At 39.2% G+C, this 18,303-nt stretch overlaps 1 protein-coding gene across 6 annotated transcripts in view; it reads left to right on the top strand.

Moving 5' to 3' along the window:
* Nucleotides 1-413: 413 nt before the first annotated feature.
* Nucleotides 414-18,303, top strand: part of USP25 (ubiquitin specific peptidase 25) — a 159,220-nt gene continuing 141,330 nt past the window's right edge. For all 6 annotated transcript variants that reach the window (XM_061428785.1, XM_061428715.1, XM_061428651.1 and 3 more), the window contains exon 1: nt 414-562. In XM_061428785.1, the coding sequence (XP_061284769.1) occupies nt 518-562 (45 nt within the window). In that variant the 5' untranslated portion in view covers nt 414-517. The remainder of the gene's footprint in view (nt 563-18,303) is intronic.

Raw genomic sequence — 18,303 nt, 5'->3', positions numbered from 1 at the left:
GACGGGGGAGGAGCCGCCAGGCGGGGGCGGTGACGGCGGTAGAGGGAGGGGAGGGGACGGGAGGGGAGGAGAGGGGACGGGAGGGGAGGGGAGGAGTAGTTGCGGTGGGAGGAGGACAGCGCCATTCTGGCCGGCCGCTCCCTCTGTCCCCTTTCCCTTCCCCGCAGTGGCCTGCGAGCCGCCAGCGGAGGAGCGCGCGCGCGCGCGTGACGCGTCCGGGCTTGCTAGCGCCCTCCCGCCCCCCAGCGTCCACCGCCCGCTCATGGCTCGGGCCGCGGCCGCCGAGCCGCGCTGAGGCGGGCCGCGCGGAGTCGTGGGGCCGCCGCCGTGGCCCTCGGTGTCCGCGCCTCGCCGCCAGCCCGTGGTGCCCGCGCACCCCGGCCGCCGTCGCCTTCGCGCCTGGCTGGCGGGGGCGCTGTCCTCGCCGGCCGTCCGCGCCGCTCCCTGGGGCTCGGCAGAGCGTGGCAGTCAGGGCCAGCGGAGGCTCGGGGAGCCGGACGCCGGCGCGGCGGGGGCCATGACCGTGGAGCAGAACGTGCTGCAGCAGAGCGCGGCGCAGAAGGTGAGGAGACCCGGCCCCGCTCCTCCGCCCGAGGTGCCGCCCTCCCCCGCCGCGGCCGGGACCTCCCCGCCGCCCGGGCCTCCGCGGCCCCAGCTTTCCCCGCGCCGTCGTCCCCCGCCCCTGCCCGCTTTGGGGGCGTCGCGCCCAGTTCCGGGCTTCGTGTGGAAAGCGGGGTGTAGTTAGCGGGTTTCAGTCCACTTCCTTCTTGCCAATTGTTTTCCTGTAATCGACGGTGCTGGGTATTTGTTGAGCGCGATCTCACATTCCTACACTCCTCTGTATGACTTCCTAATTAAACTTTATCTTCCTCGTCCTTTTTTTTTTTTTTTAAGAAGAAGAAATAGCCGGTTGTCATCCCTTGTGAACCCAGTTTTCTTTCCAAGATAGGAGCCTTCCAGGTCTGCTATTTTGCAAAAGCCTCTCCACCGGAATTGAGTTGCCAGGTACAGGAACCAGGTGGACTCAATGTAGAAGTAGAGGATTTGGTTGGTTCCTTTTTCTTTTTTTCCTTTTTTTAAAAAATATAGAAACTGTCCCTTAAGAAGGAGACCTTTTTGGCCATGCTTATTTCAGGTATATTTTGTCCCCTAAGTTTGACCTTGTTCCATCCTCACCCTTTACTCTTGCCTGGGTCACACATTAAAAAGGTTGTTCCCTTAAAAAAATCTGGGTTTGTGAAGCTTCAAATCTTTTCTGTTAAGTATACTTAATGTGAGAGATGCTACTTTCCCCCCCTCGATTTTGCTTTCAGAATCTCAAGTGCACAATCAGGGGTTGCACCATATCCTGGAGAGTCGTTGGCTATGGCTTAATTTTTTTGGGAGGGGGTTATTGGTGTGAAAAACATTTGGGGCAAAAGGAAAACCATTACTTTACTCGTCTTGAAATTATGGTGGTGACCAGGGTTTACTGTGAAAAGCTGCTAAAACTCATCGATTTTTCTGGGAGAGTAGTGTGAATGCCCCACCCTGTGGTGTTGATATCAGTAGTTTTTTTGCATCATTATATCCTACCTGTGCTTGATTTTAGAATAAGGCCTACCTACTGTCGTAAAATGGACTGTGTATGCTCACAGCCTGCGAAGTTTTTGCTTTGAGATATTTTTAGAATTTTGTGGTAGTACTTGAAGTAATTGAAGATGCTCAAGAATTTTGGAAAGTGAGCATATCGCATTATTATTTTAGGCACTTTGGGGAACTTGTCTTGGAACTCTTGTGTGTTAGTTAATTGTTATTGGTTAATTTGGGCATCCCAGGTGGCTCAGTGGTAAAGAATCTGTCTGCAATGCAGAAGACTCTAGTTCGATCCCTAGGTTGGGAAGATCCCTTGGAGAAGAAAATGGCCACCCACTCCAGTATCTTTGCCTGGGAACTCGCATGGACAGAGGAGCCTGAGGGGGTTTCTGGGGTGGCATGGGGCCATGGCGTGGCAAAGAATAGGACACCACTTAGCAACTAAAGAGTGACTGGGATAATGTAGAAGACGTTGCAGATTGAAGTTTATTTACAATGAAAAAATTCTAGTTTTAATAATGGGAGTTTAGAACAGTTTATCTCCTAATCCCCTCCATTCTGTTTTGAATACCTTGAACTTTAGTTTTTGATGTTGAGTATGTGACAACAAAGTGTTAATACTTAGAGTAGGATCTTGTGGCCATAGTATACTGAGCAATATTTAGTAGGCTTGGTGTCTTTTCGGTTTATAGTTCTCTTCAATGTTAAGTATTAAAGCCTTTTTTTTTTTTTCAAAGTGGGAAATGTAGCTCATATTTTTCGCATGTCAGATTTGAACAATGGCAAAACATTTGTGAGTTTTTTAAATTGATTTTTGACTAATGTACTTAGATAATGCAGATCTGCCCATTTCAGAGGTTTATGCATAAATTTGAATCACAAATCAAATTACTAAAAATGATCTTAGCCATCAAGTCCAGTTTCCTAGTTTAATGAGTCCCCTCCTTACGCAAAGGGAGTAGTGTTAGTCTAAAATACTACCATTTTGACACTGTTTTTAGTATGTGTCATATCATCTCATTGAGATTGTGGACATTTTTTAGAGCAATACAGTCGCATTTATTTTTATACTTCCATCATAGTGTTTATGTATTAAAGAAATATTTAATGTATTTGCTTGTCATATTAACATGCTGTTACTTTGTTACTCATATTAGTACTATTTTAAAATATTCATACAGGTTCAAATACTTTAAACCATCTACTTCAAATGAACTAACATTAAAATCCACTAAGCTAGTAACTAGGAAGTAGACTTCAAGCTAGTAACTAGGAAGTGAACTACTTTAGAAGAAACAAAAGTGAAACTCTTTGTTTTTAAAATAGAAACTATGAATTATTAGTAAAAGGAGAAGTGTCTAGTGCATATTGCATAACCAAAATTTTAGCCTATTTTCTGCTCTTCTTTAAAAAATTGTTGTATGCTCATGTATAATATTAGCTTTATGTGAAGAGCTGTAGTCTGGTCATTGGAACAGTTTCCTATTTTGTGAGATTGTTTATTTTCTTCCCAAAGGATGTATGATTATAATTAAAAAAAAAGTAGCACAACACTCAGGTCTTTTTTTTTTAAGTAGCACAAAACTCACAGGTCTTCTGTTTACCTACAGAGTAGCTTGTCACAATGTAACATAAGGCAAGGGGTGTCTTTTCCTTTTCCTCTGTTGTGTTCTTTGCTTGCTTGCTCAAGTTTGGCCTTGAGCAGGGAGTTGTGAGATGAAGTGAAACTGCAAAGAGCCATTTTTCTGAGGTTTAAGATGATACAGGTGAATTGGAGTTGGTAGCAGATTAGCTAAGGTTAAGTCCTGTCATAATTTTGGTCTTGAATATGTATATTCAGCCTTTCTGCTTGATATTTACCTAAAGTGTAGGATTCTCATCTCAGAATTTTGGTTCATTGATTCAGGTCCCAAATGAGGATTCTTTAGGGCAGCAATATAGTAACTAGAAGGCATTCTCTTAGAGACCAGATTAATTTGAAGAGTTGTGAGCTGTATTCTATTTACATTAACTGTATTCTCCTGAGTTGAATAAAAATTTTTTTTTTTGCCGATTTTGTTTCACCCTAGGGCTTATACCAGCTCCTTGCACATAGTTCAGTTTAGTTGCTTAGTTGTGTTTGCCTCTTTGCGACCCCATGGACTGCAGCACGCCAGGCTTCCCTGTTCATCACCAACTCCCAGAGCTCTCTAAAACTCGTGTCCATTGAATCAGTGATGCCATCCAACCATCTCATCCTCTGTGGTCCCCTTCTCCTTCTGCCTTCAATCTTTCCCAGCATCAGGGTCTTTTCCAGTGAGTCAGTTCTTTGTATCAGGTGCCAAAGTATTGGAGCTTCAGCATCAGCATTAGTCCTTCCAATGATTATTCAGGATTGATTTCCTTTAGGATTGACTGGTTGCACATAGTAGGTTTCAGTAAATATTTGATGAATGAAATAAAGAGTGAGTGCTTTCTAAAAGGAATGTAAACTGCAGGGGTTATTTTAGTTCCTTAACTGAATCTCACAATTTAACATGATTGAGAGACAGTTAAGAGCTTCGTAGCTGGCACTAATGGTAAAGAACCTGCCTGCCAGTTTAGGCAACATCAGAGATGCGGGTTCCATCTCTGGGTGGGGAAGATCCCCTGGAGGAGGGCATGGCAACCCACTCCAGTATTATTGCCTGGGAAATCCCATGGACAGAGGAGCCTGGTGGCTACATACAGTTCATAGGGTCACACAGAGTCGGTCATGACTGAAGTGACTTAGCGCACATGCAGAATCAATGAAAGCTTGAAATTGTGGACATCTGTTAGAATATAGGCAGTGTAGTGAAAGAATAGGATGTTGATCTAAATCACCTTTCTATGACCTTGGGCAAGTCATTAAGTGCCTCTGAATCTACTTTTAAAGCCTTGAAGATAGATGATTAGACATGAGCAACTTTTTTATATCCACGTGTTTAGTGGGGCTAAACGTGTTTATTCCAGACAGGGAGGATGAAAAAGAGAAAGAAGAGGATAGAGGCAGAAGGAATCTTATAGTACCAACAGTCAGCTTTCATTTAATTATATTGGAGCTTAGGTGGGAAGGAAGGCACAGATTAACCTAATTAAGAATTGAAACTTGAAAAACAATACAAGTTGAATTCTGGGTAAATTCCTTAGTTGCAATAATGTAGTATTTCTAATTTAGAAATTGTCTAAGGTTATAGAATGTTCATTGGAAGGAATGATGCTGAAGCTGAAACTTCAGTACTGTGGCCACCTCATGCGAAGAGTTGACACATTGGAAAAGACTCTGACGCTGGGAGGGATTGGAGGCAGGAGGAGAAGGGGACAACAGAGGATGAGGTGGCTGGATGGCATCACCGACTCGATGGACGTGAGTCTGAGTGAACTCTGGGAGTTGGTGATGGACAGGGAGGCCTGGCGTGCTGCAGTTCATGGGGTTGCAAAGAGTCGGACACGACTGAGCAACTGAACTGAACTGGAAGTTATAAAAATATAATATAGCATTTAAAGAGACCAACTCCCGGAGTTCACTCAAACTCACGTCCATCGAGTCGGTGATGCCATCGAGCCACCTCATTCTCTGTCGTCCCCTTCTCCTCCTGCCCCCAATCCCTCCCAGCATCAGAGTCTTTTCCAATGTTTAACCTTATATAAATCACTAAGCATTATATAAAATGGACATTGTTTAGTATTAAATGGTTGGTTATCTTGTTATTAGCATAAGACTTGGTTTACTGAAAGAGCAGGATCCAGCTACTTATTCCCCTTTTACGCCTTTCCTTTCTCACCTAGTTTTGAATTTTATACTACGATTGTATCCTGTTGTCTTAATGAATTTTCATTAGTTCTAATATTCTGATATTCTTCAATATTCTTTGTATGCAGCCCATATCATTTGCAAATAATTATCATTCTGATTTCCTCTTTGTCAATTTTGGCACCTCTTTTTTCATATGTTATTATTTTAGCTAAGATTACAGAATACTACTAGGATTAATAGTATTTCATTGTATTGTTTCATTGTAATATGAAATGTCCTTATGGTTACAAGTTTTTAAAATGCTTTGAAATCAGATTTAGATGTTGACTCTTTATCAAATGGACTTCCCTGGTGGCTCAGATGGTAAAGTGTCTGTTTACAATGCGGGAGACCTGGGTTCAATCCCTGGGTCAGGAAGATTCCCTGGAGAAGGAAATGGCAACCCACTCCAGTACTCTTGCCTAGATAATCCCATTTTCTTCAATATTCTTTGTATGCAGGCCATATCATTTGCAAATAATTATCATTCTGACCTCCTCTTTGTCAATTTTGGCACCTCTTTTTTCATATGTTATTATTCTAGGTAAGATGACAGAATACTACTAGGATTAATAGTAGGGTCTGTAATGTATTGTTTCATTGTAATATGAAATGTCCTTATGGTTACAAGTTTTTAGATTGCTTTGAAATCAGATTTAGATGTTGACTCTTTATCAAATATCTTTTTTTTTTTTTTTTTTGGCAACAACTGATGGTAGTATTTTATGATAAGCACAATTGTAATGGATAACACATAACATATTTACTATGTACTATGTGACATGATCCTCTACATAGAAAACCCTAAAGACTCCACCAGAAAATTACTAGAACTAATCAATGATTATAGTAAAGTTGCAGGATATAAAATCAACACACAGAAATCCCTTGCATTCCTATACACTAATAATGAGAAAACAGAAAGAGAAATTAAGGAAACAGTTCCATTCACCATTGCAACGGAAAGAATAAAATACTTAGGAATATATCTACCTAATTAAACTAAAGACCTATATATAGAAAACTGTAAAACACTGGTGAAAGAAATCAAAGAGGACACTAATAGATGGAGAAATATACCATGTTCATGGAATGGAAGAATCAATATAGTGAAAATGAGTATACTACCCAAAGCAATTTATAGATTCAATGCAATCCCTATCAAGCTACCAACGGTATTCTTCACAGAGCTAGAACAAATAATTTCACAATTTGTATGGAAATACAAAAAACCTCGAATAGCCAAAGCTATCTTGAGAAAGAAGAATGGAACTGGAGGAATCAACCTGCCTGACTTCAGGCTCTACTTCAAAGCCACAGTTATCAAGACAGTATGGTACTGGCACAAAGACAGAAATATAGATCAATGGAACAAAATAGAAAGCCCAGAGATAAATCCACACACATATGGACACCTTGTCTTTGACAAAGGAGGCAAGAATATACAATGGGTTAAAGACAATCTCTTTAACAAGTGGTGCTGGGAAATCTGGTCAACCACTTTTAAAAGAATGAAACTAGAACACTTTCTAACACCATACACAAAAATAAACTCAAAATGGATTAAAGATCTCAACGTAAGACCAGAAACTATAAAACTCCTAGAGGAGAACATAGGCAAAACACTCTCTGACATACATCACAGCAGGATCCTTTATGACCCACCTCCCAGAATATTGGAAATAAAAGCAAAAATAAACAAATGGGACCTAATTAAACTTAAAAGCTTCTGCACATCAAAGGAAACTATTAGCAAGGTGAAAATGCAGCTCTTCAGAATGGGAGAAAATAATAGCAAATGAAGCAACCGACAAACAACTAATCTCAAAAATATACAAGCAACTCCTGCAGCTCAGCTCCAGAAAAATAAATGACCCAATCAAAAAATGGGCCAAAGAACTAAATAGACATTTCTCCAAAGAAGACATACAGAGGGCTAACAAACACATGAAAAGATGCTCAACATCACTCATTATCAGAGAAATGCAAATCAAAACCACTATGAGGTACCATTTCACATCAGTCAGAATGACTTCGATCTAAAAGTCCACAAGCAATAAATGCTGGAGAGGGCGTGGAGAAAAGGGAACCCTCTTACACTGTTGGTGGGAATGCAAACTAGTACAGCCACTATGGAGAATAGTGTGGAGATTCCTTAAAAAACTGGAAGTAGAACTGCCTTATGATCCAGCAATCCCACTGCTGGGCATACACACTGAGGAAACCAGAAGGGAAAGAGACACGTGTACACCAATGTTCATCGCAGCACTGTTTATAATAGCCAGGACATGGAAGCAACCTAGATGTCCATCAGCAGATGAATGGCTAAGAAAGCTGTGGTACATATACACAATGGAGTATTACTCAGCCATTAAAAAGAATACATTTGAATCAGTTCTAATGAGGTGGATGAAACTGGAGCCTATTATACAGAGTGAAGTAAGCCAGAAAGAAAAACACCAATACAGTATACTAACGCATATATATGGAATTTAGAAGGATGGTAACAATAACCCTGTGTACGAGACAGCAAAAGAGACACTGATGTATAGAATAGTCTTATGGACTCTGTTGGAGAGGGAGAGGGTGGGAAGATTTGGGAGAATGGCATTGAAACATGTATAATATCATGTATGAAACAAGTCGCCAGTCCAGGTTCGATGCATGAAACTGGATGCTTGGGGCTGGTGCGCTGGGATGACCCAGAGGGATGGTATGGGGAGGGAGGAGGGTTCAGGATGGGGAACACATGTATACTTGGGGCGGATTCATTTCGATATTTGGCAAAAGTAATACAATATTGTAAAGTTTAAAAATAAAAAGAAAGTGTGCAAAGAATTTTATAACTTCTTTTCAACTGCATTTTCCCAACTACTTTTTTAGGTAGACGCTTTTTTTACTTTCATGTGCTGGTTGAGGAAAAAGTATTAGAGAAGAACTAAAGCAACATTTCATTGTTAGTGTATGTTGAGGGTGGGCTTTAAACTCTGAGACTTGGGGGCTTCTGCCATTAACCATTAATCTGTATTGCTTTCTGGCTTGCATTTGTCCTGATGCCTTAGAATTCATTACACTAAATTTTAATCTAAAAATTAGAATCTTCATTTTTAAATGAAATTTGTTACAAGGTTTGTTTTTATAGGTGTATGGGCTATTATTAGCTCATACAAAGATGAGCTTACAAAAAAAAAAAGCTTTTTGTTTTTTTGTTCGCTTTTGGAATTGTTTAGGGTAGCATTAAGTTAAATCAGTCAAAATTTGTAGCATTTAACTGTTTTTGATCTTTGAACCTAAGTACTTGCTACTTTGAAGTTTTGATGACTGTGACTTTTATTAGGCTGACCGCTTTATTTAAAGCACGTTTTAGTTATGCTTTCCTAATTTTGACTATTATCTTAAAATGTTTTTCTTTCATTATTTAAGAATATTTTTTGTTTTACTTTTTTTGTTATACTTTTTAAGTTGTTGGTTTTTAGTTTCAACACAATTGAAACATTCTGTTTAGAGAATATGATTTGTAATAGTTATAGAGATTTATTAAGAATTTCTTATGACTAAGCACATGAGGTTTTAATGATCATGTGAAAAGAATATGTATTTTTTTTGAGTTATAGAGTTCTATATATATCACATGAGCAGTTAGAGTGTGATTTGAATATTTCATGGTTTTATCTTTATATCCTCTGAGCAAGATTGGCGTCTCTACTTTTAATATAATTTCATCAAATTATATTTGTATTTCTAATGGATTTAATCTAAATTTGATTTTGCTGGTCGTTTCATAAGATATCATCTCATATATATATATATATATATAGTGATAACATGTTTAATCTTTTTATTGCCATCTGATTTTCATTTATTTAAAGAGCTTTTTCTTCTCTTAATTTTAAACAAATATGTTTAAACATGTTTTTGTGTAATAATTAATAGTTTTCCCTCCTTCCCTGTGCTCCCAATAAGACTGTTTAGCGTATTTTTTCTTATATCTTTCTTTAGTTTATTGGAATAATATGGAATGGTAATTTTAAATGATTTAAAAAATTTTTACAATGGACTGTACATCAAAAATATTATTTTACTTAATTGTGTTACATATTAGTGACCAGTAAATTTTTTAAAATAGGTATTTAGATGTTTAATTTTAACTATGCTCTTCTGTGTAGTTTAATGCTGTTTGACTTTTTTTTGGTAGATAATTTAACTTTCTCTGTGTGTGTTCTCAGTCATGCAGGACTCTCTGTATGAGATTATAAGATTTCCTCTTTGGTTTTAGAATTCAGAGATTTCACGTGTGTGTGTGTGTGTGTGTGTGTGTGTGTGTGTATTTTTAACCATCCTGACAAAAATTTTTGATCTGAAAACTATAGTGTTCTTCTCAGGAAAAAGATATATATTTAAAAGTTACTACTGTTACTCTCGGAGAAGGCAATGGCACCCCACTCCAGTACTCTTGCCTGGAAAATCCCATGGATGGAGGAGCCTGGTAGGCTGCAGTCCATGGGGTTGCTAAGAGTCGGACATGACTGAGTGACTTCGCTTTCACTTTTCACTTTCATGCATTGGAGAAGGAAATGGCAACCCACTCCAGTGTTCTTGCCTGGAGAATCCCAGGGACGGGGAGCCTGGTGGGCTGCCGTCTATGGGGTCGCACAGAGTCAGACACAACTGAAGTGACTTAGCATAGCATAGCATAGCACTGTTACTCTATTCCATTTTTCTTCCTACTCTGACACTATATTATTTGAATATAGATACCATTCATCTCTCTGTCTTGCTTCAAATTTCATTTTATATTTTTTTTCTATACTTTTGGTCTATGTGGTAGAATAACTTTTTGCTTTGTCTAAAATTATTTTTGTATGCCAGTTCTGTATTTGCTTCCGTCGTAAGTGGTCAGATACTTTTTGTCAGGTTTGTTTTAATTCTAGTTGGTTCTGAAGTACACAGCATGGAATTAATCATAAACGTTGGATCATAATCAGCTATCAATGCAAATAAGTTTTCACTTATTTATGAAATAGCAAATTCATCTTTAATGATAAGCACACATTGAACCCACTGCCTAAGGCAAAAGTGAGAACTTTGAAAGTAACCTGTATCTATCCATACAGTCACCTCATCCCATCCCTCTGTTTTCATTTGAGACTGTAATCAGCTTGAATCCTGTGTTCATTCTCTCTTTGATTTCCTTTTTATTGCCTCTCTGATTCCAAAGGCACATATTTTTAAATTTTAGTTGTTTTAACTTCGGAACTTTTTTCACCTTGCTATATAAATGAAATTTATGTGTATGATAATAAGAGTTTTAAAGGTTGTGTTTCCAACAACTAGACCTATTTGCACTTAATTTTTGTACCTGATGTGTTAGAGATCCAAGTTAATTTTTATTCTGTGTATGATTTTTGTTGTTGTTAATCTTACCTTACTGAAAGTTAATGCTCTCCCGCAGTGAACTGACATACTATCTCTGTCATATTTAAAAGTTTTATGGAAAATGCTTTTTTATTTTCCCCCTTTGCTGTTTTGTTCCATGGTTCATTTTGTGAATACCATCCTGTCTTCATTGTTAAGGCTTCATAATAATCTCTGTACTGAAACAGTAAGTTTGCTCTTCTTTTTCCAATGTGCTTTGGTAGCTGCCTTAAAAGTTAGAATAATTTTACCAAGTTCTCTGAAAAACCCTGTTTGAGTTGTTTGTTTTGTTTTGTTTTTTTAGTAACTTTATTGACCCTGTAGACCAATTTGGAACTTCTAACATCTTTTATGAAATGGAGTCTTTCTATCCATCAACTAGGTGTACTTTTTTTTTTTTGTAATTTAGCTCTACTTTAATATTTTTGTTGTTTCATTGCTAAGTCATGTCCAACTCTTTGGCGACCCCATGGGCTGTAACCTGCCAGGCTCCTCTGTCCATGAGATTTCCTGGGTGAGAATACTGGAATGGGTTGCCATTTACTTCTCCAGGGGACCTTCCTGATCCAGGGATTAAACCTGCATCTCCTGCATTGCAGGTGGATTCTTTACCACTAAGCCACCTTAGATCTTTAATTTTTTTTTTTACTTGGTTTATGATTTTCACAGTAGAATTCATGTACATTATTTGTCCTATATAGTTGATACTTTCCAATAACAATATTATAAAGTGCTTTAAAATGTTTGTTATTTGTTACTGGTGTGTGTGAATGCAGCTGACTTTTGTAGATTGATTTTATATCTAGCCACTTTGCTAAAACTTTTTCTGATTTTTTTTTTTAACTTTACAATATTGTATTGGTTTTGCCATGTATTGACATGAATCCACCAGAGGTATACACGTGTTCCCCATCCTGAACCCTCCTTCCTCCTCCCTCCCCGTACCATCCCTTTGAATTGTCCCAGTGCACCAGCCCCAAGCATCCAGTATCCTTCATTGAACCTGGACTGGTGACTTGTTTCGTATATGATATTATTCATGTTTCAATGCCATTCTCCCAAATCATCTTTCTGATATTTTTTCAGAGATGTTTTTGGATTTTTTTATATAAAGATTGTGTAAATAAATCATGACAGTTTTATTTTTATTTACAATTTTTATGCTTATAATTCATTTTTTCTTGTATTAGGTAAGACGTCTGATAAATGTTTAGAAGTGATGATGGTGGATGTTTCTATTTTATTGCTAATTTTAAAAGGACAGTTCTTACTTTGGAACCTGATACGCTACTACTTTTTTTTTAGATTAAAGTTTTCTTTATATTTTTGGTTGCGCAGGGTCTTTGTTGCTGTTCTTGAGCTTCCTCTAGTAGTGGCTACTCTGTTGTGGTGCACAGGCTTCTCACTGCAGTGACTTTTCTTGTCGTGGAGCACAGGCTCTAGGCGTATAGGATCCAATAATTGCAGCACGAAGGCTCAGCAGTTGTGGCGCCTGGGCTTAGTTGCTCTGCGGCACGGGGAATCTTTCCAAACCACGGATCACACCCGAGTCCCCTGCATTGGCCACCAGGGAAGAATGGTACCTGGTGTATTTCTAAAGTGTTTTTCTTGGGCATATACATAACTGTTGTAAGGTATTGCTAAATGGTTATTCAGAGTGATTGTACCTTCTCATCAGGAATGTATGAGAGTTCCCGTTGTCTATATCGTTGTAACAGTGTTACCAACTTTTATATGTTAGCAGTTTTAGTAAGTAGTGGTACTTCATTGTGATGTCAGTATATATTTCCAGATTGACTGTGGTTTTGAACACCTTTTCATGTACTTATTGGCTATTTTCTGGATGATTTTTAAGTATTGTTTCTCATATATTATTCAGGTTTACATTCTCACAGGATCAACAATAACAAAAGCTACTTATTTTTCGAAGTCTGAAGATGGCAAAAAAGTTAAAGATGTTCCCAGAGGTAAAAACATTTAGGGGCCAGTCCTGTAGGCTTACAAAACAAAGTGAAGTTGCATACTTTTTCCTACATTTTATATTTTTTCTAGTAATACCTCATAAAAAGGCTACCTGCCAAAGAATGAAAAGGCTTTTCTTCTTCATGCCTCAAACTAACACCAAATTAATCTCTTTATTAAATAATTACACACAGAATAATAATCTTATGATGTCTGTTTTGTTCCATAGGGTACAATGTTACTTTCGCATTGTAGTTGGCTTGGAAGTTTGGAGAGAACTTGGGGTACTAATGATGGGGTGGGATGAACTGTGGACAGGTAGACAATTAAGCAGAGAAAGACGTTTCTTGTGGTTTTTGGTTCATGTGGGAACAAGACAGAAGAGTAGCTTGTTTTGAACTAGAAACTTATTTGTTGGGTTTTTGTTGGTGCTGTCCAGCCTGGAAGTGGGTCTGTCAGGCTGAGTGGCACTAGCTTTGAGGGCAGGATCGACTGTGGAGCTGAGACCTAGATCCTAGGTAAAGAGGAAGGATATTGTAGAGGAGTATGGAGAGAGGGACCAGGAATGAAGAAGCATTAGTGGCCAGGACCTGATGCTGTGCTTGTACTAATATGAGAACCAGCTATACACTTGCATATACATAAGTTTATGCATCATAATTTGAACCAGAGTGCATGCAAAATCAAATGTCACCTTTGTTTGAGATGGAGCTTCAGAAACAAGCTTGGACTCGGGGTGTGGGTCTTTCTGTATCCTCCACGGAGGCCTCTGAGCTGGTCTTGGCACTTCAGAAAGAGGACCCCTGAAGTCTTCCCATAAGGCTTTAAAGAAATTGGGTCAGGACAGGGCCAAGGAAGAGTGTTGAAAAGAAATTAGCATCAGTCCACTGCCTCAGGTCTAAAATGACCAGTTTGGGAGGGAAGAAGGAGCTCTCTGCGCAGGCCTCCTGGGGTTATGAACTCTGTTCTCATTGCTCCATACAGATTCTCCGAACTGAATTCCAGACTTCTTCCCCAGTGGGCTGGGATTTCAAGTTCGTAATAAAACTGCAGAACTAAAAGAAGTGATTATTTCCATTCCTGCTAGTGGCTTCAGAGGGAGGGCACTAGTGCATCTGAGCATATTAGGCTGCAGTGAGGTAGAGAAGGCAGCATCTGAGCGTATTCGGTGGTTCATGTATAGTTATGAACCATTAGCCATTCTAGTGTTGATAGGTTAATTGGTTATCTTTTTATATGTTTATGAACCATTGCTTTTTTCCTTGTGGAAATCACATTTGTTTCTGATTGTTTGGGTGGGGGGAAGGGGAGTTGTTTTACTTTTTCCTTTTTGATTTGAAGGAATTCTTTATAGTTTAAATACTACTTTTTCCCTCAATTTACATATCTTGGAGATGTTTTTTCCGTTTTCAGCATTTTTCTTGCTCCCTTTGTGTTTTTCTTCCATGAATAGGAGTCCATTTTTATTTAATCTCATATGTAACTCAGTTCAGTTCAGTCACTCAGTTGTGTCCGACTCTTTGCAACCAAATGGAATGCAGCACACCAGGCCTCTCTGTCCATTACAAACTCCCAGAGTTTACTTAAACTCATGTCCATTAAGTCAGTGATGCCATACAACCATTTCATCCTCTGTCATCCCGTTTTCCTCCCACCTTCAGTCTTTCCTAGCATCAGGATCTTTTCCAATGAGTCAGTTCTCCCCATCAGGTGGCCAAAGTATTGGAGTTTGAGCTTCAGCATCAGTCCTTCCAATGAACACCCAAGACTGATCTCCTTTGGGATGGACTGGTTGGATCTCCTTGCAGTCCAAGGGACTCTCAAGAGTCTTCTCAAACACCACAGTTTAAAAGCATCAATTCTTCAGCACTCAGCTTTCTCTATAGTCCAACTCTCACATCCATAGATGACCACTGGAAGAACCATAGCCTTGACTAGACAGATCTTTGTTGGCAAAGTAATATCTCTGCTTTTTAATATGCTGTCTAGGTTGGTCATAACTTTTTTCCCAAGCAGCAAGCATCTTTTAATTTCATGGCTGCAATCACCACTTGCAGTGATTTTGGAGCCCCCCAAAATAAGTCAGCCATTATTTCCCCGTCCATTTGCCTTGAAGTGATGGGACTGGATGCCATGATCGTAGTTTTCTGAATGTGGGCTTTAAGCCAACTTTTTCACTCTCCTCTTTCACTTTCATCAAGAGGCTCTTTAGTTCTTCTTCACTTTCTGCCATAAGGGTGGTGTCATCTGCACATCTGAGGTTATTGATATTTCTCCCGGCAATCTTGATTCCAGCTTGTGCTTCCTCCAGCCCAGCGTTTCTCATGATGTACTCTGCATATAAGTTAAATAAGCAGGGTGACAATATACAGCCTTGACGTACTCCTTTTCCTGTTTGGAACCAGTCTGTTGTTCCATGTCCAGTTCTAACTGTTGCTTCCTGACCTGCATACAGGTTTCTCAAGAGGCAGGTCACGTGGTCTGGTATTCTCATCTCTTTCAGAATTTTCCACAGTTTATTGTGATCCACACAGTCAAAGGCTTTGGCGTCGTCAACAAAGCAGAAATAGATGTTTTTCTGGAACTCTCTTGCTTTTTCGATGATCCAGCGGATGTTGGCAGTTTGATCTCTGCCTTTTCTAAACCAGCTTGAACATCTGGAAGTTCACAGTTCATGTATTGCTGAAGCCTGGCTTGGAGAGTTTTGAGTAATACTTTACTAGCATGTGAGATGAGTGCAATTGTGCAGTGGTTTGAGCATTCTTTGGCATTGCCTTTCTTTGGGATTGGAATGGAAAGTGACCTTTTCCAGCCCTGTGGCCATGGAATGGAAAGTGACCTTTTCCAGCCCTGTGGCCACTGCTGTTTTTCAAATTTGCTGACATATTGAGTACAGCACTTTCACAGCATCATCTTTCAGGATTTGAAATAGCTCAACTGGAATTCCATCACCTCCACTAGCTTTGTTCATAGTGATGCTTCCTAAGGCCCACTTGACTTCACATTCCAGGACGTCTGGCTCTAGGTGAGTGACCACACCATTGTGATTATCTGGGTCATTAAGATCTTTTTTGTACAGTTCTTCTGTGTATTCTTGCCACCTCTTCTTAATAGCTTCTGCTTCTGTTAGGTCCATACCATTTCTGTCCTTTTGAGCCCATCTTTGCATGAAATGTTCCCTTGGTATCTCTAATGATGCATGGGTCATGTTGGATAGGTCTGACAGAATGTGATCCACTAATAATTTAGATGTAACCAAAATTAAAAAAAAAAAATCAGAATAACAAGTTTAACTTAATTTGACAGAAGGAAATGGCAACCCACTCCAGTACTCTTGCTTGAAAATTCCATGGGTGGAGGAGCCTGATAGGCTATAGTCCATGGGGTTGCAAGGAGTCGGACACAACTGAGCGACTTCACGAGTGTTTTATAGAAGCTCACTTGGCATTTGCAGCTTCAACCGAGGAAAGTAATGTATATGTATCAGCATTATTCTTACAAAATAGGGCTATTAAACATACAGAGTAGATTTTATTGCTGTTGTCATCTACATTCCATCTGTAACCTCAGTACTTATTTGATAGCATTTGTCTTAGAGTAGTGGTCTCAGCCTTTTTGTTGTCAAAAATCTTCAGAGATGTGCCCCCAGGTTTGATCATAATTTAAAACTTTATTTTGCTGTACTTCAGTAAATGTATTATACTTATTCCAGTATCTCCTCTGAACAGGTTTTATGATTTAGTGTAGAGCGGAATACACTTGTTATGAATAAGACGTAAACAATTATACCTTACTTTTAAGTTAATGCTGAATACATATTATTGATTGAAACTTGTCAGTATTTTGCTATGAGCACGTCTTAGTGCCTGGATAATCAGGAGGGTGGGATACTACTGAACAGTGTGATAACTGCTTTTGCAGACACCATGGGACAGTATTGTACTGGAGGAATAATTGCATTCTAATTACTGCCACCTCCCTTAAGAGTTGTTGAATTTTGTTGTGGTGAAGATTTCAGATCTTTTTGAGCGTGCCAAAAATGCTTAGTATTTAAACACGTACTACAAACATAGGGAGTTGAGAATTGTTGGGTAAGAAGACAGTCTCAAGTAGGCCTGGGTATGGGCCAGGTTTTTGTAAGCTTGTCAGATTTTGCTGTGTATTTACAGTACATATATTTAAAGTATTTACATTTGGGCTATACAGCATACTAAAGTTTGGTTGCTAATACCATGGACTGTGTGTTTACTTAATTATAGGAGTTTTTCAAGGTTTGGTCTTTGGTTTTCTGCTTTCTACTTCGCAAGCTTTGAGTGTTTATGTAATCTGTCATTTGTATATGTTCATTACTACCAAATTTGTATTTTCAAAATAATTTAAAAATTTTCACCCTCACGTAAACTCTTGTTTCATGTTTTCAATTGCTTTTTTACATTTCTGCTTAGATACCCAGTTATCTCTCATTATCATGTCCATCTATTCATTTATTCTTTGTTTTAAGCAGATAGGTATAAACAATGCACTATAAAATAGCTTATAGTTTGGTGGTGGTGGGAGCCAGAAATGCATACATTATATTAGAAGTTAAGTGAAGTATATGGAGCTTCCCTGGTGGCTCAGACAGTTAAGAATCCTACTGCCATGCAGGAGTCCTGAGTTCGATCCCTGGGTTGAGAATATTCCCTGGAGAAGGGAATGGCTACTCCAGTATTCTTGCCTGGAGAATTCCAAGAACAAAAAAGCCCGGTGGGCTTCAGTCCATGGGATTGCGAAGAGTCAGACATGACTGAGTAACTGATGCTTTTACTTCTTTCCTTAAGTGAGGTATATACAGGATATACTGCTAGGACCAAGGAGAGGGTCTAAGAACAGGAAAGACCTCACAGAGAAGGTGATGTTGAAGATTTATAGGGAGATGCATGGTATCATTTGAAGCAAAGAGAAGTCCATGAGCAGAACAAACAAAACAATTTGGTACCTTGGTGTATATATAAGTAGCTATATGTGGCTGGCTGTGGTATAATAGTCCTTGGCTGCTCCTTCCTCTCATCCTTATCCTCTGGCAACCTAGGGTTCATTCTTTAAGTCTGTGAGTCTGTTTTTGTTTTGTGAATAAGTTAAATGCAATGTCTGCTGTATATTTTTAGGCATTTTTTTTAATCTGAATGATACAGTGAAAGATTAAATAAATATTTAGCCTTTTCCTTTGGTTTCTGCCACAGAAATTTGCTGCCTTTTGTATGTTAATGAGATAACTCCTGGTTGGGGGGAATAGATTGCTTCAGGATGGGGGCTGTGCCTCAGAAAAACCAGCCACTATGATTAGAGCCCACTCCCCTATCCAAGGAGGAAAAAGGGACTAGAGATTGAGTCCAGTCACCAGTAGCCAACAATGTAATGCATCATGCCTACATAATGAAGTCTCTAGTGCCTTGTACACTTTTAGTAAGTGCTCAATAAGTGGTGATTCTAAGAAAAAAACCAACTATATATGGTTAATTTTCCCTTTCCTGATTGTTTTTGAGACTTCTGTCTTAAAAATACAGAATTGTATC

Source organism: Bos javanicus, chromosome 1 (genome assembly GCF_032452875.1).
Source record: "Bos javanicus breed banteng chromosome 1, ARS-OSU_banteng_1.0, whole genome shotgun sequence".
Classification (NCBI taxonomy): Eukaryota; Metazoa; Chordata; class Mammalia; order Artiodactyla; family Bovidae; genus Bos; species Bos javanicus.
The sequence above is the reverse complement of the archived record's forward strand: the minus strand, read 5'-3'. Positions and strand labels throughout refer to the sequence as shown.